Source organism: Chinchilla lanigera, unplaced genomic scaffold (assembly GCF_000276665.1).
Source record: "Chinchilla lanigera isolate Chin_1 unplaced genomic scaffold, ChiLan1.0 scaffold00056, whole genome shotgun sequence".
NCBI classification, from domain to species: Eukaryota; Metazoa; Chordata; class Mammalia; order Rodentia; family Chinchillidae; genus Chinchilla; species Chinchilla lanigera.
In genome coordinates, this window is record NW_004955457.1 from 6,580,745 (window position 1) to 6,608,715 (window position 27,971).

Sequence of the window (27,971 nt, forward strand, 5' to 3'; positions counted from 1 at the left end):
ACTCTGTTGAAAGATAGAATAGGTAGAACTTTTGAAGACATGGGTGTAGGCAAAGACTTTATGAGCAAAATCCCAGTCACAGGAAATATCACAAACAATCCACAACTGGCATCTTATCTTATTAAAAAGCTTTTGCACAATAAAAGCACCAACAGAGTGAAGAGACAGCCCATAAAGTGGGAAAAAATATTTGCTAGCTGTTCCTCAAAGGATTAATATCTAGAATACATAAAGAACTCAGAAAATCACACTACCCAATATTAAAGACCAAATCTAAAAATGGACATCTGAAATGAATAGACACTTCTCAGTTGAAGAAGTAAGTATCACCAAATCAACCAATAACAAATGCTGGCAAGGCTGTGGGGGAAAGATATCCTTTTCCACTGTTAGTGGGAGTATAGACTGGTGCAATCACTGTGGAAATCAGTGTGGAGACTTCTCAAAAAACTAAGATTAGAGGTTCCATTTGACCCACCTATCCCCCTTCTTGCTATCTTCCCAAAAGAATTAAAACATAATACCACAGCAATATATGCACACTGTTATTTATAGTGGCACTCTGTAATAGCTAAATCTTGGAAACAGCACAAATGCCCATCAACTGGTGAATGGATAAAGATGTGATTTTTTTATACAGTAGAGTCCTACTCTGCCATAAACAGGGGTAAACTTGAGACATTTCAAAGTAAATGGCATCTGGAGACCATTCTCTTAAGTAAAATAAATTGAACCCACATGTGTAAATATTACATTGTCTGTCTGGTGTGAGAAACTTTCAGTTTAAATTAAACATATTCAATATATTTTTGACTAATGATAGGTTTATCATAATGTAACCCTATAATAAGTAGAAGAGCATCAATGTATGATAACATATATGCAAAATTTTGTGTTCCATTTCTAAGTGAAGGTGGATATATACTGATTGTTTCTATTACTCTTAAACAATCATTCAGAGGTCCTTTTTTCTGCCTAGAAATTCTCTGGATTTTTACTGAATAATCAATTTCCTGTGTGTCTTAAAGGCCTTTTAGCAGGTCTAAAAAGAGAAAAACATGGTTATCCAACACTGGAAATAATGTGTTCAACACTTTTTAAGAAATATAAGAATGTCTTCCATAGATTTTGAATAATCTTAACTATATAAATGTTTATTCTTTCAAGATAAAACAATCTGAGCAACTGATTTGAAGGTAACAATATGCAATGGAATTACAATGGTAAACTCCTTCCAACATTCAAAGCAAAAGCTTAGCTATAAGCCTCTGTAAAAATCAAACAGAAGTTATATAATTCCAATGTACAGCAGCACAAAGTAAACATTCCCATTCAAAAGGGAAAAGAATAGTGGAGTAGAAAAGAATAGTACCAAAGCAAGACTGAAAGCCAGCAGAGAAAACATTAAGTCCTGTAGCTCCAAGTCTAGCACCTAGCACAGGGTGCTGTAAGATGTGAGTGAGTTCCAAAAACTTTCCTTAGCAGACATTGCATATTCCTGGCCTCTCCAACTTCTGGAGGTCTCCACCGCACCTTTGGCTTTATTCCCACATATTCACACAGTCTCTTTCAGGAGCTCCTTGCCTAGCCTCCAAGGCCTTCCTTCAAAATCTAGATGGAGGCCTCCCTCACTCCACCACTCTTGCATTCTGCATGCTGGTAAAACCAGCATCATTCAGATGACACCAAAGTCTGCTCCCAGTGGGAGCAGTAAGCGAGCCCCTTAAAGCATAGCTACAGTCCTCTCTGAATATCTGGGTGGTCAAACACAGTGAAATGAATCCCAGAGAACCAATTTTCTAGGAGGCCCTTCTTGAGTAGTGGTCCCAGGGCTCACTTTTCCAAGCAAAGGTTTACAGGTATATACCCTTGAGCCTCTGATGGGTGGGGTTTTGTTGATTTCTGGGATGCCCTCAAGGAATCTTTCTTCTTGTTCCTGTACAAAGTACCTGGTTCATTTTTAATGGTGCTAGCCTTTTTTAGCAACCACATTTGGTTGTGTAAACCAAATTTACACAAGGTTCCTTCTGGGTCAAAAATTAAGTTTTTCAAATGTTTCTGCTCCCCTTTTTGCTTTGAATTCTCATTATAAATCTGGCTAAATGAAGCTAATGTTACCCTGCATAGCCTGAATACTGGGCTGCCTTTGAATCTCTTCTGCCAGATCAATTAGTCCACTGCCCTTAATCTCAGTCTCCCCAAGATCTCAGGATATAAACATTAGAAAATCTGCCAGAATATAACACACACGGCGTCTAGCCCAACTATCAGTGGAATCTTTCTTCCAAACTAAACGCTTCTGAGTCTGACCTTTACTGCCTGCATTCCTATCAGTATTCTGGTCTTCAAACCTCTGACTAGAATCATCCATTAGGCTCTGCTTACAGCATTCAAAGCTGTTCTAGTTCTCATTTCCAAACTTTTCCAAACTCCTCCCAGAAACCAGTTCCAAAGGCAGGCAGAGTCACAGAAAAGCCTCCACTTCTCTAGTACTAATTTTTCATATTAGTCATCTCTCCTTTTGCTGTGACATAATACCTGATGCCTAGAACATAGAGGGAAGGTTTAATTTGGTTCACAGTTTCAAGGGATTCAGTCCATAGTTGGCTGTCTCCAAAGCAGAAACATCATGGCAGAAAGGCACAGCAAAACAAAGCTGCTTAGTTCATGGTGACTGGGGAAGCACAGCAGAAGAGCAGCACCAGAAAGGAAGGAGCAAGTGACCACACACAGACCACCAAGGCTGTGCCTTCGTGACCCACACAGACATACCCACAGTGTGCTGCACCAACCTCCTGGGGACCCCAAAGCCAATTAAGTTAACACTCTACCCTAACCACCACATCATGAGAGTGATAAGACTTTCTCCAAAGTGTTTAGTGAGAATTAAATAGGTTAATATTTGTAAAAACCCAGAAGAAATTCCTCTTTATTGGCATGCACTCAATGGATGTTTTCATACCTGTAATATTTATTGCAATTTTCAAGGTAAATTACAGGAGATAGATATTAACAACTATTGATTTAGACAAGGGAAGTCCTATTGGTTCTCAAAAGTAATGTGAGATGCTGAAAAGGAATTTTTCTAAGTGACTCAAAATGCATTTTTAAACTTTTAATTTATACTACATGCTATCTGTAATAGCACTATGAATAGAACAAAGAATAAAAAGATATAGATGCAATATAGTTTACCACCAATATAAGTGGGTACAAAAAAATTAGTTTGTGGACACAAGCTCACCAAGAAAATGTGTGGCATGGTAGATGAGTGAAGACCTGAGGTTGGGTGGCCACAAAAGGAGTATTCGAAAGGAGGGATACACAAAATTGTTTTCAGCAATTTTCCTTGTTCCTAAAAAGAATTAATCATATTCATCATAAATGTATTATTTTATAAATATCCACCCAACTAATTTCCCAGTGCATGCTTTTTGTTGATCTTTATTCTTTCAATATACATTTTGCAGATACTTATTGCTCCTAGGCACAGGCAAAAGGAATGTGATAGTAGACATATATTAAAGTGAGAAAGACAAAAAGCAATTATTTCTTAAAAGGAAAGTGATACACACTAGAGTGGTATTTATGAGAATGAACCAAGCCACGGAAACCTTTTCTATTCAGACATAGCATACACACACACACATTTAAAAAATAGAGAACAACCACAGAGCAAGTGTCACACAGCAATTTAGAAACGAATTTGACGCCAAAAACGGGTAATTCACCAATACTTTCTTTTCTGTGTCTAAGGTCAGGAGGCAACTCATGTAGCCTAAAAATATTTCAGTTCCTGAACGTTTCAAGCTTCACACTCAAGCTGAGGAATGCCAGCCAACTAGATCCACCAGTCCTATGAAAACTGCGTCCTATGCTGACTCAGAGGACATCCTCAGTTTCTCCCTTGCATTCCTCCGCCCCTAGATTAAATTCCAATGGCCTGGAGGACTCCTCCACTCGAATGTCATCTCCCTGCCTCCTGCTATCCTCCTTAGTCTCCTCATGGATGGAGTGTGGCAGGCAGTCCTGTTCCGAATTACTCCAGACATAGCCAGGTAGAGTCACGTGGCTGTCAGGGGGTCTGCTGGCAGTCTTGGGTTTGCCAGAGATGAGCACCATGCGAGTGCTGGCCGCCACGTGTGACTGGCTGCTGGTGCTGTGTGTCACAGTGGTGAGTACTGAGCCATATCTGTGGCTGCCACATGGTGCCGTCCTTTTCCAGTCCATGGACAGATTCCACCTACTCCATATCTTCTTCACCTCAGCCTGAACCTAAAGCAACACAAACATGGTGTCTGTCAGAAATGGTAAAAGAAACTCTGCAATCTTGTCACAAGGATATCTAACTGTAGTAATTACTGATTGAGATTCTTCTATGTGCCCGAGACTATAGAGATACATTCCCTCTCTACCTCAAAAAACCTTCCAGATGAGTGTTATTTTCACAGATGAGCAAATACAAGCTTGGAGAGAGTCAGAGGGACTTGTCCAAGATTAGTATATAAATAGAAGTTGAAATGTCTCATGGGGGAGAAAAAAAGAGATTCCAACTGGAGGAGAAATAAGATAAACAGAGGCAGTGTGGACTGCAGAACTCTACACAGGGCAAATCCATCCAAATCCCTGCACTAGCGAAGCCTGACCCAACTCGGAAAATGCTGCCTGGGAAAGTTCACTATTTTTCCAGCCAACACAGCTGATAACAGCTCCCTGACTTCTCTTCTTAGAGCAGTTATCAAAAAGGGCTCATACTGTAAATATATGGTCCTAACAACTCGGAAGTTTCTCTCTCAAGGGCTGGAGAGCCATTCCTTCAAGTTGTAATCCTCAAGACAGGTAAGATCCCCATGAGAGGACAGAAACCTATCTTTAACAGCTAAGCTGCAGACACAGCTGGTCCAACTGCATCCACCTGGACTAACTCTGTACTTTTATTCACTTCCCTGACTCTACTGAACCCCTAACTGCCTCCCCCCCTTTTGTCCCTTTAAAACACCTCCTTGCCCAAATCAGAGTGAGCTCAGTTTTTTCACCTCCACTCAATAGCTCCTGAATGAAATCTGTGTCCACCACTTCAGCTAACAGCTGGGTCTCTGACAACAGCTGAAGCTGAGGGGTGGTGTGGAAGAAATTTAACTTGAAATTTTTTCATTATTATAAAAAGAAGAAAAAATAAAACAGAATTTCAAAACGAGATAATAGGAGAATAACATCGTACAGTCTCACTAGTGTGAGAAACTGAACAAGTAAATAAGGCTGAAAATGTACAACAGACATCGTGAATTGGGAAGAAACTGTTCAACCTGAAAGTTTATGGCCACACTATAATTTGCTTAGGCAAACTGCAGGAAAAGAAATGAGGAAAGAAGGCTGGTAAAATAGAAATGCAGGAAGTGCAAAGGTGCTTTCAGTTGGGTGGGGCTTTTGTTGCCAATCCCTCCACTGAAGGTTAAATTCCACTGCTATGAAGCTTCGCTTTCAAATTCCAAGAGAAGCTGTAGAAATCTGGGAAGCTGACTGAAATAGCAGACTCTCACTTGTCCATCTTGGCAAAAGTAAGCGCCCGTACTACTCACCCCACTGCAAAATAAGGTGAAAAAAATGCAGAAGTCACTCAGGAAATGAATGGGTTACTATCTAATTTAACCTTTTTCTGTGGAGACTGGCATAGCATCCCACAGTGCCCAAACCCTAAATGTGGTCAGAGGAGTGAGATGACCTATAGCAATAATAAGTATCAAGTGGCGGCAAGCTGAAAGTCTGAGAGAAGGTGGCAACTCATCCAACAGCAGATGTTACACATCACAAGGTAAAATGCGTCATCCAATGTGGCCACCTCCTAAACGAAGTAGGATTGTCACATCACCAGCATGTAGCTTAAAAAATAAAATATTACGATGGATTTGTCCCAGGGAAACATATTTGACTTTTTAATATAATTTGAAATGAAATATGTTTCAGTATTAACTATAATATGAAGTTCACTGGCCATGTAAGTATCCATTTTTTTTTAATATGAGCCTATGCAACTGAGTTGACATTTAACAGTGATAAAGCCTTAGGTTATTTACAGTAATGCTCACTTTCTCAAAATAATTTATGATTAAAATAATTAAAATATCTCCCTTTCTTTTTTTTTTATAAACCCATGGAGTCCTCTAAAGATATTCACATCACATTCTGCGGGCCATTTATAAACTGATACATTTCAACTTCATTTCTCCAAAGTCCCTGAGTTGCAAACTTAATCTCCAATACAACAGCATTAGGAAATGTGGTCTGTGGAGGTGTTTAGATCTTAAGAGAACCACCTTCATGAATGGATTAATGCCAATTAGGAAAATGTTGAGTGTGTCAGTTTGCTCTCTTGATTTGCTCTCTAGCACTTGTGAGCACTTGCCCTTCCACCTTCTGCCATGGAATGACCCAGGAATGCCTTTGCCAGATGTGGGTCCCATGAGCATAGACTTTCCAGCTTTTAGAACCATAAGAAATAAACCTCCATTCATTCATTCTATATAACCCAGTCTCAGGCACCATGGCACAAAATGCACTAAAATACAAGCCTATTGGAAGGTAGACCTGTCCAGTGCTGGCAGCCTCTTCCACACCTACCTCTCCATTGCAGTAGCAGTAGACAATAGACACAAAGAAACCCTGCAGAACAGAGAAGAAAGTGAGCCCACTGACAATTCATGAAGTTCACAACATCAAAGCATCTTGTGTCACATGCCAAAGTTTAAAAACTGACTTTTAATTACTCCTTCAAAAAAATCATACAAATTATTTTCTCTCCAAATATTTCCAAATCCTTAAATTTATACTAAATTGTTTGAGAAATTTCTTTGGTGTCAGCTAAGCCAAACAAATGAATAAAATGCCCTAAGATAAAGAAATGATTTCTATTATTCTGATTTCATTTATATCGCCACTCATCAATCACATAATGCCCAAGCCCTGCTTGGTAAAATATATTTATGTGCTATGAATGCTAGAAATACAGACATAGAATCTTCCAAGGTAAAAAACACAAAGAATCTTTTCATTCACTCAAAAATCTCTACTGGGGATACACAGCATTCTAGGAGCTGCTTAGCATGACAGGGGTAAAGGATGCAAACAAAACAGCTCTCGAAGAGAAGAGACATGGATCAAACACAAACAGCCGCATGAGAAAGACAAGGTGACAAGGGTTAAACTGGCAAAATAAATGCTGTCAGAACAATGGAGTGGATATATCAGATGAGGAACGAAACCCAGCAAGGCTTCTCTGACGTTTAAGCTAGTCTGAGCGACAAGAATAAGAAGCTAGGTTGCTGCGTAGTGATTAAGGGGAAAGCAAAGGGCATGGCAAGCGTGAGCCCTTGAGAAACAGGACGTGTGGAAGCAACCACGGGTTTGGGTGGCTGGAACACACGTGGCTCCGTGGAATAAGGTGTGACAGCGTCCACCTCACACAGAGCTGCAAGGGTCAGACAATGCATTTGAACTTTATTCTGAGGGCAGCCGGAAACCCTTGTTTATTTCTGCCCAGTAAGTGATAGAATCAAATGTATATTTTAAAGATTCTTCAGGCAGTTGTGCATGGACTATATTTAAGAGGTAGGAAGTGGTAGGGCAGAGGTCCATCCATGTGAGAGGTGGCAGTCACCATAGTTGAAAGAAGATGAAATGTTTGCGGCAGTCTCTTCACTTTTTTGCCTCCTTTTCCCTTTTTTCTCCATCTTCCCTTCCTTCATTTTTTACTTTTATTCCTTTTTCAATACACAAAAACAGAGACACAGACTTTACAACAGTCTTATTTCAGGTCAGTCTTATTGGTATGAGAAACAGCTCCAAAGCTGCCCCTGCTGGAGTCAAACTTACCCTGACCTCTGCAGAAAGGAACACTACATGCAGTGGAATTACAGTGGTGAACTCCTACCATCTTGTCTAGTGAAACTCTGCATGATCTCTAATGTTTTATTGAAGAATTATTCTCTTATTCTCTTTAATGGTTTGAGCAATCTTTCATTCTTACATCTGATAATCTGAGCAATGTAGTTGAGGATACCCATATGCAATGTAACAACCACTGTTGATTTGTATTAATTTGTCGAGACCCTGTATCACTTTGAATGTTCTTGCTTTGATTTGTTTATGTTCGTGATACTGTTCTATTTTTTTGTTTGTTTGTTTCTCATGTACTACTCTCTTTAAAATAAAAGAAATAAATAAAAAGAAAGAAACACTACAAGCACCAGAGAACAGCGCCCTCTCGTGGCCCTTGGAAGTTGGTTGAATCACAGCCAGACAGGGCAGAAAAGAAAGTTGCCAGGAAAAACAAAAAGCCCACAAGGACTCAGTGACTAGGCAAAACAGTTTACCTGAAAAGAGTTGAAGAAGAGCTCGCAGTGCATGCGGATTTCCCACCAGAGCCCGGTGAAAGAGTGCGGCTGGCAGATGAACACGATGTAGTGCACGCCAAAGACCAGAACCAGGACCAGCGTTGACTTGGCGAGCTTCCTGAAAGAGAGGAGCAAGCCCTTTTATTAATCAGCCTAGAGAGCTTCCCAGTAGAGGCAGCTTGAGGGCAAAGCAAGCAGTGCTAACAAGCCCTGACTCTCCTCTGCCTCTCTGGACTCTGCCACTTTTGCTAGGTACTGTTTTCTGGTTTGGTGTTTTGTTTTGTTTTGTTTTGTTTTGTTTTGTTTTGTTTTGTTGGTCCTTCCTCCTCTTTCTATAACTTTTATACTAAGTCTTGTAGTTGATTTGCTTTTTTTTTTTTTTGGACACAGTTGGAATAAAAGGGGAAGCCAAAGAAGACTGCTGCTTGCTGCCTACCATGCCAGGGACTGTTTCTTCTCTGTCATGTCCTTCTGTCATGTCTGCCTTGCCTACATTGCCCAGGGTAGGCTCAAACTCGGGATTCTCCTGCCTCAGCTTCCTCAGAGTGCTGGGATGGCAGGCATGTGCCACCACACATATTAGTATAATCAGTGTCCCGTCTCATCTCCTGCACTTGATTATAGGATACTATTGATATAAAGTCTTAAAATAGCATCTTTTCTGTCGTCTTTTTTAGATCCTATGCTTGAGACTGAAATAAGCATCTCCTCTACTCACATTCGCTGCCCTCACTTTCAGAGGAAGTATTTGGCTTGTTTCATTCAGCTAAAATCCATCTACTCTTAGAAATATTTTACATGTTCATGTGAACTACCTGCGGTCAATTCCTCCGGCTTTTTCATAATATTGTCTGTCAAATTCTATAGTAAACTCTCTATAGTTCTATTTTTGTCTCGTTTTGTTTCTCAAAACTGACACTATTTCCTTGAGCTGGTTTTTCACATACATTTTCTTGTGCATTTGGAGAAATTCTGTTTCCCCATAGGATTATGTGATAGTTAATTTTAGGTGTCAACTTTCATGAATGAAGGAATACCTAGAAAACTGGTAAAGCATTATTTCTGCCCATCTGTGAAGGTGAACCTCGAGATGATTAGTATGGGGTTGTGGACTGAGTGGGGAAGTTCTCAGGGGATGGGCACCATTCCATCAACTGGGGGACCATGCCATCAGCTAGGGGACCAGACCAAAAAGGCAAATAAAAGTTTGAATTTGTTCTTTCTCTTTTGGAGCTGGAACATGCCTCTTCTCCTGCCCTTGGACATCAAAACTCCAGGTTCTTGAGCCATTGGATTCTGGGACTTGTACCAGCAGCCCCTTGGGTTTCCAGCCTTCACTCTGGACTTAGGGCTACACAATTTTCTTCCTGGCTCTAAGGTTTTTGGACTTGAAATGAGCTTCGCTATGGGTATCCATGGTACTCCAGCTTGAGGAAGGCTTTGTTGTAGGACTTCTCAGCTGCTATGATGACATGAGCCAGTTCCTCTAGAAAGTCCTCTCTCATATATCTACCTATCCATATCTATCTATCGGTCTCTCTGTCTGTCTGCCTGCCTGCCTGTCTATCTATCTGTCTGTCTCTCTACTTATCTACAGCTATATTTCTCTGTCCTAACAGTTCTATTTTTCTGGAAAACTCTGGTTAATACCAATGGGCATACTCTAAATGGTCTCTAATGATCTCCACCTCTTGTTACGCATGCTTTTGTTAATCTTTTCTTCTTGAGTGTGGGCAGGACTGGAGACTTACTTCTGACAGATTGTGACAAAGACAATAGGATGCCACTTCTGTGACTATGTTGCATAGGACTGTAGCCTCCATCTTCCTAGAAGACTTTCTTCATGGCTTCTTCAGGGAAACAAGTTGCCATGCTGGGAACTGCTCCACAGAGAGGCAAAAGTGAAGAGAAAAAGTGGCTCCTGGACCACAGCCAGCAAGCACCTGAATCCCACGAACAGTTGCTTTATTTTGTGTTATTTGCACTTTTTATCCAAAATAAATTGTCCCGTGTGGCTGCTTTCTTACTCATACCTCAAATTTCCTTTTCCACCTGTGAATTATTTCCTCGCAGGTCATCTCAAACAACCTAACTTTCCATTCTCACTAGCTTTTCCTCCAGCTGTTTTATGTATTGTTTTATTTTGCTTCTTGGAAACGAGCTGTGTAGGTGAGTTGAGATCACACTGGACAAGACTAAAGAGAACTGGCTTCAGGTTCTACACTTGACGTTAACTACCTGTATCACAGTGATTGAATTTTCTCTCTGAAATGATGGAATAAAGCCCGGAAGTCCATAAGAGCTCTGGCATTGCAGTTTTACCAGAAATCATCACTCATACACACTCACACACACACACACACACACACACACACACACACACTGTCTTATCAGAACCTTTCTTCTAACTTCTACAGAAGGTGGAGAATCCTGCAAAAATCATATTGCAGTGCCTAATTTAGATGGCAACAGCTAGCTGCACACTCTCTCTACCTCATTATCCTTTGCCTGTCTTATCTCTCAGCAGTGCCCGGACCATCTACCCCTCCTGGCTCAGTGCCATCCATCTACCCCTCATTCACGGTTTCCCCTGAAGCCTCTGGCATTTTTCCTCTGCTGCTCCTCATCCTCATGCCTCATACCTTGCATTACTTACAGGGATTCAATTTGAAAATTCTTTTTTTTTTTTTTGGTTTTTCTCCGGTACCAGGAACTGAACTCACGACCTTGCGCTTGCCAGGCAGGCGCTTTGCCGCTGAGCTAAATCCCCAGCCCCTCAATTTGAAAATTCTACATGAAGCCCATTTTGTTCAAGACAGCATCCCTGAGAAGCAGTGGATTTCTCTGACCCAAATGATTTTTCCCACTATTAGACCTCCTTAAAGGTGGTTCGCCTTCTTCCTGAATCCTGCCCAGTAATCACCATCTTCCCATGGTTATAAAACTGGGCACAACCTTTCAATGCCTTCAAGGCATTTCAGTTCACTATGATCCAATACAAGGAGTCAACATTAACTACACTTGCAAAACCTTAAAAATATCGTCTAACCTCATTTTGAAAGGACAATTACTCTCTCTTCTTTAAGATGAAAGCTAAAGCCCCCTGAAAACTGTTCTCAAATTCAAGCAAACTTTTGGTTATAACAGCATCAACAGATCCAATCATACATTGCTTACATATGACAGACCAGAGCAATATGGTCATACATGTGAAAGTTCAGGCACAGTTTGGTTCCATGCAGCCTAAGAAAAGTTGTATTTGGCAATTAAATCTATTTCTACTGGATATCCTGTTAACTTGGTCATCTGGGTTGTCTCTAACTTTGTCTATGACTCAGCTCCTTCATGAATCCATAGAGGTAAAAATTAGTATATAACAAACAGATAGCATCTGCATTTATTTTCTATTGCTGCATAACAAATCAGCGATGACTGCATCCTCATCTGACATTGGGGTTCTCTTGTAAACTCACTCAGATTTCCAAAGACCTCCATTCCTTGTAGTTGTAGGACTGTTGTTGCGGGTTGGTCAGGGCTCACTCTGTTACTATAGGCTGTCCTGAGATCCTAAGCACAGGCTCTCACAGTGCAGCAGATCACCTCTTAAAATAAACAGGAGAATCTCCTATTTAGGCTGCCAGAATAGAGGCTAATCTCATCAAAGGGGAGGCTTATGCACCTCCTTTACTACACACTATAACCTAATCAAGGGAAAGGCAACTATTTCATTAGAGGTCTTGCCTACACTCAAGGTGAAGGGCGGCAGAGAAACGATTATACAAGGTATGTCCGTCAGGGGCTAGGAATCTTGAGGACTGTCCTGGAAATTAGCCTACCACAGCAGTGAAAACAATTCCTGTGCAGAGAAGTTCAGATTATATCCAGTAAAAGGCCACTGATTGTAGCCCTATAGATACTGACAAGTTTTGCTGGCCTGCATTCATTTGTAAATTATTTTCAGCATAATTTTCTGGCCATATGTTTTCTTTTGAATCAGTTATAATATTTTACCACATTCTCCTTAATTAATGAGTTCAATAAGATATTGGAAGTACGGTGTTTGTATGAGCTGTGATTATATCTCATTTTAGAATTCGGCCTGCAATGGCAGTGAACAAGTTAAAGGGATGTGCCGAGCAAATGCACACATGGACTGTTGTTTGTCTGCTCATGTAAGAGTGGCACCCAGCAATCCTGGGCACCAGTTTGTTTCAGTGTCCAGCTGGTCACCGGTGCACACTGTGCAACTTCACAGCTTGCCTCTGAAAGGGCGCAGCTGTCTATGAAATGACTGAGGGATGTAACAGTGGTGCTGGTCTTCTGGCTTGGAAATAGGATGATGGTTCTTCTGTGTCCAAGGTTAAATCCATGAGAGGAATCCAAAGCAGTCAAGTGGTTTGGAGACTCAGTGGACAGTTTAAAAGGCAGAAGTCCAGTTCTCAGAGTTTCTGTCCCTAGGTGATCTCTCTGCAGGTGAATGGCTCGGGAAATCCTCTAGTTTTCTTTAGAGAATTGGATTTAGCTAATGAAATAAAATAAAACAAAATCCTATTTCTCTTAAGCCTATCTTGATTGCTACTTAATCTTTCTTTTCTATGCACGGAGCACTTTGCACATGCATATTTAGCAGTACTCTCCCTACTTTAGCATGAGATTAAATCAATCTCCCCTCCCTCATACTAGATTATGGGTTCAAGGAAGGCACTCAGCAAATACAACAGTTCCCTGCTTAGCACGTGGACCTGCTGCAGCCTCTTCTGATTGCCTCATTTTAGTGTGACAATCGCCAGTGAGAAAGCTATTATTATCCCATTTCCGGTGAGAACAGAGGTCCAGGGAAGGAAAGTACTCACCCAAAATTACATAATAAGAATGAGGTAGCCTTAAAATTTGCTCTCTTTAATATCACGCTGCATAGTAAGTATTGGTTGGATTCATTCTAAAAATAACCAACATTAAATGTAATTTTGTCTAACACTGAATAGAAAATCAAATCAGCCAAAACATTCAAATATTCTTCTTCATTGCATTTTTCATATCTCATAATTTCTACCACTATCAACTTAACTTGGTAAAGAAATTGCACTTTATAATATAAAAAGGGGAGAAGTATGCTTTATAATATAAAAAGGGGAGAAGTATGCTATCTCTATTGTTAAATCTGAAAGTTAACGTCAATTTTGTTTTTAAATAACTGGCTGTAACCTGGACGTAGGGGCACATGCCTGTAATCGCATATTGTGGGAAACTCATTCAAGTGGATCCCAAGTTCCAGCACAGCACAGGCAACTCAGTGACTTAGCAAAACTTATCTCAGAACTAAAAAGGATTGAGGGTGTAGCTCAGTGCAAAGGTCCTGGGTTGAATCCCTAGTACCCCACCAAAAAGTTTATTTTAAAAACTGATTGTATTAATTCACTTCCACCTTAAACCACAGTTTCTACTAAGGGGTTTCATGTGCTTTTTTTTATTTGTGTGTAAGCATTGCTCAGCTGGAGAGAATATCTTAGCTCTGCAAGATCATTCTAACCTTTCAGAAAATAATGCACGGAAATGTGTTCAGTAATGGCTTCCAAGGTCAGCATCTGGAAATTTTGTATTTCTTCATTGTTTTATTTTAGCAAGAATGTTTGAACATTTGTTAGTCGAAGCTAGTAACAGAATGATATATAAGCTTAAAGATACAAAAAACAAGCAGATATAAATTTAATACTCAGCCTTCATGGTAGGAATATCAGTGAGAGCAGAACACAAAATTCACATTCTTAAATCTACTTTTAAAAGTATGACTTGAAGGCTGAGGCTATAACCCAGCGGCAGAGCATGTGCTGAGCACGTGGAAAGCCCTGAGTCCAATCCCCAGCACCGCACAAACAAAAAAGATAACACTTGACAATCTAAAGCCTCAGAAACTGTGCACCGATTGGACTTTTCAATTTCCTGCCAAGCAGATTTCCACATTTTTTTCTTTCAAAAAAGAGTCATTCTCTACTACATTTTAAAATATAATTTAACTACGCTAATACTAAGAATATTAAAATATTACTGAAATTATTACTAAACAGTTACTAAAAATATTAAATATATTTCAGCTGTATGAAAAAGATGTACTTAGCTGAAAATTACTTTCCTTCCCTCTTGTTAGTCTAAGCCTGTTCTAATTATCAACTTCAAAACTTCTGAATTATTGAAAAATAGTTCCAAATTCTGAATAGTAGCTAATTTAACTTTTTGATAGAGAATTCTGTTCAATGGTTTTGTGAAGTCATCTCCCACGAGTGAACTCTAGATATTATCTATTCTATCAGTATTTTAAGATAAGTCACCCCTTGTTACCTCCAAAGTTTTCAAATATCTTGGGCAACTTTTTCCTAAGTGCAGGGTCACTATAGAAATAAGCACCTTACTTTCAGAACTAAAGAAATGAGTCATGTTCAGGCACTATTGTACTCTTTGACGTTATGAAGAAGAATGAAAAGCTAGTCACATCTTCTGTTGCGCTATCATCCTCTGGCCTCTGTCTTTACCACTGGGATGTAACATAAGGCAAGCTGTTTAGTGTAGCGTAGGTCTTTTGCTGTAAACTCCTAGGCATGATTCAAATTATAATATTATCACTTGCAGCACACTGCAAATAACTGGAGCTAGCAGCTCCTGCTCTGTCCACACTGGGCATGCTCTGGAGACAGGCTCCAATCCACACCTGCACTCTCCACGGCTTAACTTGCTAGTGACACCCACATGGCAAAGAGGAATGAAGCACCAAAGGGCTTAGAGAACATTTCTGAATAAAAGTCGACATGCAGACTAAGATGTAGACCTCACTATGTCTGAAACAGCATCTCATAGCTCTCTGAAGCAGAGAATTACTGACTGAAGGGTTACAATGACTAAGCTACATCCACCTGGCACTGTTTGTACATGTCTAGGTGGAGAGAGGCCACTATTACTCACAATCTCCAAAATGTTCATTGGGACTAATTGACACACCCTTACGAATTTTGATTGATGATTGCTAACACTGAATTTTACCATTTTATAGAAGATTAAATAATAGACCTCCTTTAATCAATACATTTTAAAGTTCTTAAAAAATTATATTTGATAGCAGAACTGGACACAGTCAAATAAATAAACTTTCTTGTTTATTTTTAGTTATGACATATTTGAAATGAATGTAAAATTGTCTATGATCACCCATTAGAGATCTTCCAGGTTTCATATTTAAAAATACCAACTTGCTGAGAATAGATAAAAAAATTACTGAGACTTTAGAAAACACTGTGGATTATTTATATGTTAAACATACTTATGCATGTATATAACAAAGACATTCTCTAATTAAACCAAACAAAAATACACATTGACAAATTTAGCCTCTTAAAGACATTTAGATAGTATTTTTTACCCTAAATACTTCTAATACTCTAATGATACACTAGTAATACTCTTTTACTCGAAATACTCTAAATATTCAAAGTACTTCTTCCCCTGGTGCCTGTTCTGGAATTACCTGTATTGCTTTCTCATGTCGTGCCCAACTGCGTTGGTCTCCCAAATCTTAGTGGCCAGAACTCTGACAGTATTCAGAAACAGAATGAAATTCAACTGAAAGACAAGATAATATTACAAATTATTAAATTAATCTTCAAGATGTTTATAGAAATTTACACTATTCAATGACTGAAGATTAACCACTCCATAAATGTGAATGGGGGAATCCTAGATAAGACACTGGAACATTACTGACTCTTGATTGCCTTCATAAAAACACAAAGAAAGATAAAAAAATTTCAACACTTAAAACTAGAAATACCCAAAAGTAATCTTCCAGGATCCAACTTCCAAACCAGAATTCAAAGGAAACCCTGAGGCAGAACTGGCAGGACAAGAAATAATAGTTATTATAGAAATATAACTATATAAATGCCCTTTTTAAATTGAATTGATACCCAGCTTCTGTCTGTATTTTTAGAGAGAGGAAAAATAAAGTTGCTTGAGGATTTCACCTGTGATGTAGTAAAAGTATCTGGGGATGTATATTAAGATTTAAAATTAGGGCTGGGGATATAGCTCATTGGCTTAAGTGCCTGCCTGGCAAGCACAAGGTCCTCAGTTTGATTCCCTGTACCAAAAAAAAAAAAAGAAAGGAAGAAAATAGCTGATTTAAAATTAAACAAAACAAAGCAAGATGCTGTATAAGAAAATGCCTGTTGCAATGTAGGGGATCGAACTGAATTTGACACGTTACAGACTTGGACACCCAAGAGAAAACCAAGTTCTATGTTTAAAAAGCAGAGCCAGGACTGTCGGGGTAAAACTAACACATAAACGTTCAAGGGCCTCAAAAGTACAAAACACCATGAAGAAGAAAGAAAAGGTCACTGGAGATTACAAGGAGATGAGAGCCTGGGTCCCTCTGCTCAGGGAAAAGGCTGCTGTCCAGAAAAGTGCTGGTATTGGGAGTAATAGGAATGCAGCTTGCCAAGAGCAGTCATGGTGTCAGTGCCAGAGCAGGATCCAGAAGAGAGGAGTCTGCTTTCAACATTTCTGAAGTTGGGAGCGTTTTTCATTACTAGGTAATTAGATGTGCCTGAGTCATCAATTCAGCTGTTTGCCTTAACCTCAAATCCTCTGCTAGCCTATTTACTACCATCCTACCATTGACTGTGCTATAAGCACTCCTCAACAATATCACAATCTGTGAGCTGGTACCAAAGGATATTTTTAAGCTAATCATAGCTGCCATTTCTCGGAACATTCTCTAAATCCCACATGAATATGGAACAGACATTTTTTCTTATGTTCATTCATTATGTAGAAAAAAATTCAAGTTCAAAGAGATTAACTGATTATGGCCTGTGCTAATCAGCTGAAATCTGAACCAAGTCTTTGTGAGTTCATACTGTGAATTCCTAACCTCAGTCTTATACCTTCCTTTCAGAGAGATAAAAAATGCAAAACATGAGAGTTGAGCATTTCCATCCTCACCCACTACGGCATGCTGCTCATAGACACAACCTTTTTCAGTAAGAAAGTGAGATCTTGCTCATCCTTCACAGGAGTTTACTTTCTGAATGGCCCAATTTGGTTCCTGCACACAAACCCCTGTCCCTAAGACAGGGACGCAGTGCATCTGGGGTGTAAAGTCTTCCCAGCACCAATGCACAACTCCCATGTAAAGGACTGAGTGATGTGAACCGAAGCTGGAAGAGCTTGGGAGCAAGGTGGGCTGGGGCTTGTCATTCATCATGCCCTATTTCTTAAAAAGGAGGAATTAGAAATGACTTCAGATGAGCCAGCCTTTGGTTCCACCCACTAAAATGCCCAGAACCAAGGACTCCATCCTCAGGTCAGGAGACCACAAGCAAATACTGAAAATCCTCAGAAATCTGACTGGAAGAGATATGCACCAAGTAATCCAACTGTTTAATAACTGAGAAGACAAACTTAAGGACAACCAAATGGATTTCAGAAAGAATTCAGAAAACTAAGATTGAATAGAACTTGCTACATATATAGATAGATAGATAGATAATAGTTGGATAAAATTCCAAATTATTATTATTATTATGAATAATTTAGGAAAATATAGAATACAGGATAATCAGAAACTAAGTTATTGACTACTTAATATTGTAAATGCTTTCAATGAATTGATTCTTTAATCTTCAGAACAGCTGTACAAGGTAGTTATTTTACTGTCTTCATTTTACATGAGAAATCTGAGGCACAGGTTATGCAAATTATAGTTGGCAACACAGCCAGCAAGTGGCAGAGTCCCAGTGCATCCCACGTACCCTGCACTCACAGTGTGCGTTCTCACCACTTCACAATTCTGTCCATCAAACACAATAGCCTTGATAGTTGACTGAGGTATAGAACAGAACATTTTTGAGAGCAGAATGGATTAACAACAGATTATAAAGAACCTAAGATATAACCAAGTTTTAAAAGCAGCGTTAGAAACAGCAAGCATTAGCTACAACAGAGCAATGAAATGGAATCTACAATTTAGAGGATTCTTGAGGAATCCTCGCAGATGGATGGAGAAGAACAAAGACCTATGTGAGAAGGGGTGAAATGCTTACAGAGAAGACATGGAATTGAAAGTGAACATTCAGATTATTCTTTTTCTGAAGGAAAAGATCAGGACAAATAGAACAAATCACTAAAGATGTAAGAGAAAAGAATTCTACACTAAAGAAAGATTCTGCAGGTGGAAAATAGCATGATATATTTGGCAAGAGGAATAAACAAAGAACAAGACCAAGAGAATGTGCCTATTATTTTATTATTATTGCTCTATGGGGAAATCATTAGAATCCTTAAAATTTCATGCATCCTCCTTCAAGCTCTATTCAGGCAAAGTATAGAGAAAGCAATGGGGAAAAAAAAAACAGAGAAGGCCTGGTAGTAATCCTACCACCAGTAAGTATCAAAGTCAGTAACAGAGAGTGAATTTTGCACAAATATTACTCTTAAATAACCCAAATTCAGAAAGTGGATTCTAATTTTTCCCTCCTTTTATCTTTAAAATAAAAAAAAAGAAAGTGGATTCTTTCTGAAAGACTTAAATAAATTCATTGTTCAAAAATGACCACAGCGAATTCAACAAAGAGATCAAAATTTCAGCCAGGAAGCTCTGGTTCCTGGTGCCATCCCGCCTGACACTATCCTGGAGTTCCCTTGCCTGCCTCCTTCCAGCCACTCCTCACTGGGTCAGCTCATTCTCAGGTTTTGGGTGAACATCACCTTTTTTCAGCTCCCACCCCAGCACAGCACTAAACGCACTGAAGTGTTTGCTTCACCTACTGTGCTTAGGCTGTATGAGAACTTGGTGTCCATCTCCTCTAACTTGCATCTCTGTTACCTCACAGTGTGCCTGCAATATTCTTAATTTTTAGTGAAGACTTGTTAAATGAGTAGATGAATGAATGAATGAATGAATGAATGAATGATATGGGGATATCCCTGATCTAAGCACTATTTATACTGGAGAAAAACAACAGCTCTCCCTTGCATACATCACTTCTAGGTGTCTCCCAAAAGACGTAATGAGAAAAAGAAATTAAAATTTAGCTATAGGAAAGCTGACAGTTAAAAAGATCTATAAAATATAAAACTACCTTTCTACCCTTGAAATGTTCATCTGTGGGAGACCAGGTAGGAAGATTAAGGCCTAATTGGCCTCTGCTGTGAGCATTAGGGAGCAAGGCGGTGTCCGTGCGTACTGACACTCTGCAGGGAAAGTTAATATAGCTAGGAGCCTGTTGTTTACCTGGACATGTATGATGGATGGTGGGAGGTAGATGAATTCTGTTTTACTCTAATTGCTTGTACCTGGGTCTGAGTGAATAAAGCTAGAGCGTGCCAGTCACTGGGGGCTCTTTGTATAAGGGAGACAAGAGCCCCTTTGCCCCTTACATTTTAACCTAATTCTGTGTCTCTGCTGTTCATCTCCATCACCTCTCAGTCAGGTACGTGCTCGTAGGCCGGCTGCCACATTCATCAGTGCCTTTGAATACACACTGGAAGGAGTGTTTTCTCCCTGGTCCTGATTCTTCTTTTCAAGGGAAGGGTTTCAACTGATAAACACTTTTTTACTCTCCTCTCCCTTGTGTTTTCCCCATCCTTAGAGGAGATAGACTGGTGTATTTGATGAGTAACTATGGAAAGAGATACCAAGAGTGATTGAGGCAGCTCATCCTCCTTTCTTTTGCGAAACTGCAGTGAGCAGACCGTGCCCTTCAGCATCCTGTCCCTGGCTAGAAAGGCCTCCACTAATTATGAACTTCTTCAGCAGGTCCACTTGGCTAACAAGCATATAAAGTCACATCCTCCAACCCAGCCTGTAGTAGCAAGTAAGATTTTGTTTTTATTCTCCCTTTACCCATTTTGTTCTAGAACTTGACTTGTTTAAAATCAGCGCAGGAAAGAAAGATGTTCTGCTTTTTAGTTTGTTTGTTTGGCCTTTTTTTTTTGGTACTGGGAATCAAACTCAGGGCCTTCTGCATGCCAGGCAGGCGCTTGTGCCACTGAGCTATATCCCTAGCCCCAATGATTTATCATTATCTTTTTTTTCTTTTTTTTTTTTTTTGGTACAGGGAATTGAACTTGGGACCTTGTGCTTGCCAGGCAGGCGGGATTCCACTGAGCTATATTCCCAGCCCTAGATGCTCTGCTTATTTCCTCTCAGAAATCTTGTGAATACCTCCCCTGCACATATCCTATATATTGGCTTATTTTGCAAATCATAAACATAAGAAATAGTTTTACTGTTTTGTGCAAAATGGTACTAAAGGTTGAACTTTTAAATGATCATAAACTTCCTAACCTATATCAAATACTATAATTTGATTAGCTGTATAACAAATACAAAGAAAAAAGCTAGTTTGTTATAAGTTGAAATTCAGCTTGTAACTTAAGGGCAGGATTTATGGTAAATGTTAGATCTTTAGTTTCATCGGAGGTTCTATTTCTGACTGATTTAGGAAAGGAAGAGAGTTCTGGAAGAGAGATTTTTCTCTGTGGAGAAAGTCAATTTGGTATTCACAGCTCTGCCAAACGTTAGAGATTAGCTTTTTTTCCATTTTTCTTACAATTCTTTCTTTACCAATTATCTCTCTCACCATCCCCTCCACTCTGCTTTTGGAGACTGAGCCTCCTCTACTAACAACTGAGGAAAAATCAGTCACTGGTCAAACAGCAGAGAGAAGCTTGTACCTTGTTTGTCTCCTTTGCATATTTTGAAAAGAGCACTGGATATGATATTTTTTAAATCTATCAATCACTTAAAAATTTTTTCCTAAAGGCTTTTATAAGAAGTGTCATCTTACTCCTCCTGCCAGAATCATGTTAGGATTGACAGGTATGTTGAACAAAACATTTATAAGAAAAGCAAAACAAAACAGGAGCTGTCTGTTTAATAATGCACCCTGCGTAGCATTCAGCATCTGGGGGAGTCACTACTCGGTTAGTCATTCGAACTAAAGCATTACTCACACAATGAGTAAGCTCAAGATAAACATCAGAAACTATTTGTTGGACCCAGAGATTAGTTTTTAGGTTGGATACACAGTGTTACTAAGATGTAAGCATCTAGAAACATGTAAATATATGCCAGTAAAAAGTGACTCACAAAGGAGTTAATCACTTCCGACCCCTATTCCCTAATATTCACTAACCACTATAAACTCTCATGGTTGCATCACTTCTCTGTGTAGTTATTCAAAGGTCCAAATCCCTTCAAAAGTGTTGTTAGATTAACATCAGACAAAATATTATGAAAATGTTACCCAGCTTGAACATTTTTTGATTCCATGGCTCATTTTTAAGAAGTTACCTGAAAATGAACTACTGCCTGCAGAAAAACCACCGTATGAATTCAAGTGCCTCAATGAGTGACTAGCCCTGATTTCTAATTTTAGTTTTAGGGTTTTTTTTAATGCCAACTGAAAGTTACTCCAAGACTAAGTTTTAGATTTTCTATTTCATTACCCCCATTCTATAAAGCTTGCTTAGAGGTGTCTATTATTTTTTTAAAAAGGTGACTCTGGAGGAAATTTCCATCCCTCCAGTATAAAAGATACATCATTAAATTAGTTATCCATTTACATTTTTACTGATGACAGTTTCTACCTTCTTCCCTTAAAAATAGTTCTTTTTGCACATTTGAATTTTGAGTCAGCTAAGATGGTGTAACACACGGTACAAGAAAGACACTGGGGCTTCCCAGCTTCCCTAAAGAAATGGATTTAGAGAATGGGATCTATGGGACCAATTCCCCTCAGAACAGCAGAACCCAGGGACTGCACCCCAGCTGCGGCAGTGACAACCTCCTTAGTGGCTGACATTAGCAAACTAATTTATGGTTTTCCCATTTTAATACAACTCTCTGGAAGACTACATCAAAACTAAAGTCTCTCCAAGAAAAAAAAACTTCAAAATAGTATATTGATGTCAGTGTCTCTCTTCAGTAGATACAAGCTCCTCCAAACGAGATCACCTAATCCATCCACCACAATGCCTCCAGCTTCCTTTTCAAAACTCAAATCTAATGAAATCTTTTACCTGTTTCAATTTTCTCCATGACTCACCACAGTTTTAAGAAAAACTCCCAGGTACTTTCATATAAAACAGGAGTCCAACCACGGCTCTACTCCCATACGACTTTATAGTCCAATCTCCCACATTTCCTGGAGAAGCATCCTCCATCCACAGACAGAAAATAGCGCCCATCCATTTACACCTTGGCTTGTATCTCTACGCCAGGAAAATTTCTCTACTTTTTGAGTATTTGGTAACTTACACTTTTCTTTCATACTTTTAGTTCAAATATGACCTTCTTAGTATTTGCTTTTCGAACAGAGTCTGTTACTTTCTTATCCTGATTCTTAGCTTTGCAATGGGCATAGGGAAACTTAGACAAGCCTGTGTGACCAATACACATGCCCCCAGTTCTGTTACTGCCACCTCTACTATTCCCATGTCTCTACTGCTAGTATTACAATGATGGCTACTGCCACGAGAGGCATCTTATATGGAGTACACTAAGGACTTTATACTACACTAAGTACTTTACTACACTACATACGTCAATTATTTTATTTAGTCCTATAATAAGCCTATGAAGCAGATATTAGAAAACCCAATTTATTTTTTTTTTACAAAACTGCATCAAAGAAGGGCTAAATAAAGTGAAGTCGGCAGCTGATGAGAATTGGCACCACGATGCCTGTACTTCCTCACACAACTATGAAGTCTACTCCACAAACTACTGGGTGTTGTGCCTCCTCCACTAATGAGCTGCATAACCTTGGTCCTGAGATTTATTGCTTGTAGATTAACAAGTCAGGGAGAGTGAACAAAATCGAAGAGCCCTGAAGCTCTGAAGCCCTGTGATCCCAAGTTAAATATTTCTTTGGGAGCCAATATTCCAGTAATATCTGCAATTGTAATAGTAATACATTATACTCGTTTCAGTCAACTGTGAAGGAAATTACATTTTAAATGATTTTAAGGTATTTACAAGTAGAAGATATTTAAAATTTTGGCATGTTTATCAAATAATCTTCTTGTGATGTGTTATCAAGCATTTATATGTATTTTCCATTTGTTCAATATTTTCTGGACACCAATATAAGTAGCAGACACTCTCAGAAAAAGAAAGAATAGGATCAGTCCCTCCCCCAAAGCAGGGCACAGAGAAATAGAGCTGTACTTAAAATGTAATAGGTTTCAGTTTTTAAAGTGCCTGAGCCAGGGATAGTGGTGCAGACCTGTAATCCAGAACTCTGGGAGGCTGAGGCAGGAACATCACTACTTTGAGATTAGCATGAGCAATTTAGGGACTTAGCAAGATCCTGTCTCAAAATTTAAATTTTTAAGAACCAGTTGGGGATATAGCTCAGTGCAAAGGCCCTGGTTTAAATCCTCAGCACCACAAAATAAATAAATAAATTGATAAAGTGCCTGATCACAAGAAACATAACTAATGTTCCACAAGCACATGGACACTCGCTAGTCACACAGGTCAGATCTTTTATAGTGATGTCAGATTTCGTTGTTAGTGGAATTTGTCTAGTTTGCTATTCTCCAGAGGACTCGCTTGGGCTGCTACTACTCTACACAGCTAGGTTAGATAGACGTTAATCTGCAGTCAGAGAGGGACTGCACCCTCGAGGAGGGCAGCACAAAAAATAAAAAGGCATCAGAATGATGGCTGGAGGCAAATCTGAAGACAGCTCAGCCTCAGGATGGAGACGTAACAGCCAGGCCCCTGGGAAAAACAGCAACTTGCGATTATAGTGTAATGAGTATCACCTGGTGTCCAGATACTCCTCAGATACAGGTGGGTGATACCTGGACCATATTCCCCTCCCTTTTCAAGAATTCCTTTGCTCTTTTCAAGTACCCTTGCTACGTGACTCATATCCCTATTGGATGGATGTTAGATTGACTGTAGCTTAACCCACATTGTATCCACATCATGATTTAGCTGTATAAATTAATTACCCCTGACAAACAACCTTGGCAGCCACCCACTCAGGATCTCTCCTGGAAACCCAGGAGCTATTCTTCCTCTCTATATTTCCAAATTAAAAAAAAAAAAACCTGACCTAACTTCCTTCTTTGATTCGTGACTCGTTCCTCAATGTTTTGACATCATGAACTCAGCACATTTAAGATCTGATAGGCAGGCCAGAGTTATATTTTTCCATATCACAACGAACATGATCTATACTGCCTGGTTTTGTTCTGGCTTTAGCACCTTCTAAATGTGTAACCTGAGGCAAATATTAACCTCTCCTGGATTCAAATGGAGAATCATGGAAATACCTATCCGAAAGGTAATTGACAGTTAATGTAAAAAAAAGGTTCTGACCTTTCTTGAAGGACAAAAAGCACTCACAATACTTATTCATTAAATGATTAATAAGAAGTAAGAGACTGACTCTGTTAAGAGACCAAACAAAAGACTTTTAGGTAAAGTTAAAATCCGAGCATGTTCTTGAAAGGCAGTTTGATCACCTAACAGCAGATAAAGAATAAAGTGATGGATGAATGGGGGAAGAAGAGAAATGGAAAGAAGGACAAATACTAGAGTTCCTGGTTTCTTTCCCTAACCTGTAAGGTGCTATGTATATGCCCCAGCTCTACACAGGAAGGTAAACATTATGCACTGCAAACAGCCCCCCCCCAAAGAGGAAGGGGATCAAGGGATGCGCACAGTGGAGGAAAAGGGAAGGGGAGGGGATGGAAAAGGAATTCAGCAAGCACCAAGCCCACACAAGGAACGTAACATTATGTAGTACATACATGTACTAATAAATGAAAATGATAAAGAAATATTAAAAATCTCAGATTTTTACTATTACCAACCCTTCTAAACCCTGTATTCTGACATCCTCGAAGCCGTCTCATGAGTACTCCAAAGCAAGTCCATTCAGCTTCCCGATGTGTATTTCTGTCTGGGGGTTTTAATTCTTGTCAGCAGGCAGACACTTGTGTCTCAGGGCAGAGGGGACCCAAGCAGTACATACATATGTGCAGTGGGGACACTGGTGCGGACTTACTGAATCTTCTCACTTCATCTTTACCTCTTCTTCCGGGCCTTGCTGTCCTACCTGCTGTGTCACCTGCCCCTTGAGCTAAGCAAGATTAAGAAACAGTTTGCCATGTTTTTGAATGCAAGTGAAAAGAACATGGTGGAAGCATGCCGGTTGTGATTTTTGTTGTGTCACCTTTAGGTGTGTGAGTTATACTTTCCTCTTTTACAAAATAAAAGTACTGCCAAAAACAAATGTAGCCATTGTGTAATTTTGCTTCTCCTGGCTCTTATTTCACCTTTTCCCCTGTTCCCTAGGATGTGTACTTTGTAAGCATGATTTTTTTTTTCCCCACAATTATCAGCTGAGTGATCACTATTGCAGTGAAAAGATAGGCTTTATTAAAAATCAATAGAGAAACTTACTAAAATTAGTTTCTGCCTCTATAGGTAGACTCTACGGTTACAGAAAGATATTAGAATTAGAAATTAGAAAGATGAAGGGCAGAGAGAAGCTAGACTGAGCAAGGCGCCAGGTCACATAATTACCTTAAGAATTTGTTAGGAAGACTCAGCAGAACAGAGGAAGCTAGAAACATAAAAGACCAGGAAAACCAGCCCCCTCACTCACCTGACAAAATGACAAGGAGATAAGGGGAAGTGACCTAAGACTCATTTAGTATGTAAGACACACACACAAACACACACCTGCACATACACACATGTATGTTCTCCTTAATATCATTACATTACTGCACCAGATACACACATGTACCCATGTCCCTTTTACAATCATTAAGTCTAAACTACCTTCCTATAATACCCTCCACTTGTCCATCACAAAAGGACAGGAAGAAATCAACAGACCAGCAGAATGCAGGTAGACAAGATCAAGTCAGGATCAAAGACTGCCAAAAGAACCAATCAGATGGCAACAGCTCCTCGGTGCCCACATGGAGGATGGAAACATCACTACTCCTAAATAAAAGGAGCCAAGGATGAGAGCTTGGGGATATTCAGCTCCGATGCCCTTTACCCTCCCAAGGTAGCTGTGTGTCTTCTTTCTTTTCCATCCTTTTTCCAAATAAACCATCCTCTTTTATTTCAAACTCTGCATCTTTAATTCATTATGAAGCTGAAAGCTACATTCCCGGCAGTTCCATGTTCCAGACGAGGGGCAGTAGTACCTCCCACCCTCCCACAACACCATGTGGCAGGACCATCTTGCTAGTATGGGGGATAAATTTAGGGGAGAACTTAGTTCTTATTCGCATACTACTAGTACATCCTGCAGTTCAGTGGACACGATGGACAATCGATTATCAGAAACATTACACATGGTAATGATGTTGAGAAGGAAAACTCCTCACTGTACTCTGAGGATTATCAGAGGAGACCTCATTTTGATTGAGAAGCACCACGGAGGTCACAATGAAGATGTGGAACTCAAAGTGAGCAAGAGAAAGAAGCAGATGTTGGCCTTCTACACGTACACTGACGTGCAAACAGCATGACCGGGGCAGAGGTGGACAGGTGAAGGAACTAGCAGGAAAACAACATAGTGGGCAGTGTGTAAAGGGTGTAAGCATGAGGGATGGGTCTTCTTCACACTGCTGGGGATGTTAGATTTCATCATAAGACACCAGGATATGGATCCTGCAGTTAAAATCCCATCCTTCATTTCATAGCTGCATGGCCTTGATTAGTTTCCCTGTGTAGAGCTATGGTGAGGATTAAACTCATATAAGTAAAATGCTTAAACTAGTGCTCAGCCTACGGCAAACACTAGGTTATACTTGTCATCATTATCATCATCATCATTCTTATTATCATTACTTTCTTTCTGGTTTCACAATAGTTGGGCAGGAAGTGATTAGCAGGCTGGAGACAGATAGCTGTGGGGCTAACTGAAAAGCAAAGGCAGTGCTTGTCCTTCACTCACTTAATCATTTGCTACAGATAAAAATTCACACAAACCTGCAGCTTCAGAATTTAGTTCAACGGAAAGGAACATCCTCTGCACATCTGGTAAGGTCCTGTGTCTGCACAAGTCCAGACCACAGGTGAGGACTTAGAAAAACCTCCTGGTCTCAAAACAAACTACATGGAGACTCCACTGAAGGGATAAACAGGGACCCACTTTTCTCTGAAGCTTGTAAACACAGCTCATCTTATCTGAACTAGAACAGTGAACTCAGAGGATGGAAAGAATATTCTTTCGAAGATCCAGTTAATCATATAAGCGTAACTAGAAACCTCACTCAACACAACAGCCACTTTGGCACTTTCCCACCTTCACGGCTGAAGGTGTACTCTCTCTCTCTCTCTCTCTCTCTCTCTCATTCTAAAAACTTTTGTAATAAATTCTGTCTGTGCTCTGTATAACGGCCTATGCGTCTAGTCTGAAATCTTTCATCAAATGCACAAAGAATTGAGGCACACTGCCAGTTCCTGGAGGTGATAGGGCTTCACGGTGTTAGGACCCAGACTCCCAATAACCATACACAACCAAGAGGAAGGAGATCATGTGC

The 27,971-nt window shown here is 39.7% G+C and overlaps 1 protein-coding gene across 1 annotated transcript in view; it reads right to left on the reverse strand.

Moving 5' to 3' along the window:
- Nucleotides 1-3,882: 3,882 nt before the first annotated feature.
- The window catches only part of Pth2r (parathyroid hormone 2 receptor), a 90,364-nt gene continuing 66,275 nt past the window's right edge, over nt 3,883-27,971 (reverse strand). The window contains exons 9-12 of the mRNA XM_005397112.1: nt 15,904-15,998; nt 8,370-8,508; nt 6,619-6,660; nt 3,883-4,275 (exon numbers count right to left, since the gene is read on the reverse strand). Of these exons, the coding sequence (XP_005397169.1) occupies nt 3,883-4,275; nt 6,619-6,660; nt 8,370-8,508; nt 15,904-15,998 (669 nt within the window). The remainder of the gene's footprint in view (nt 4,276-6,618; nt 6,661-8,369; nt 8,509-15,903; nt 15,999-27,971) is intronic.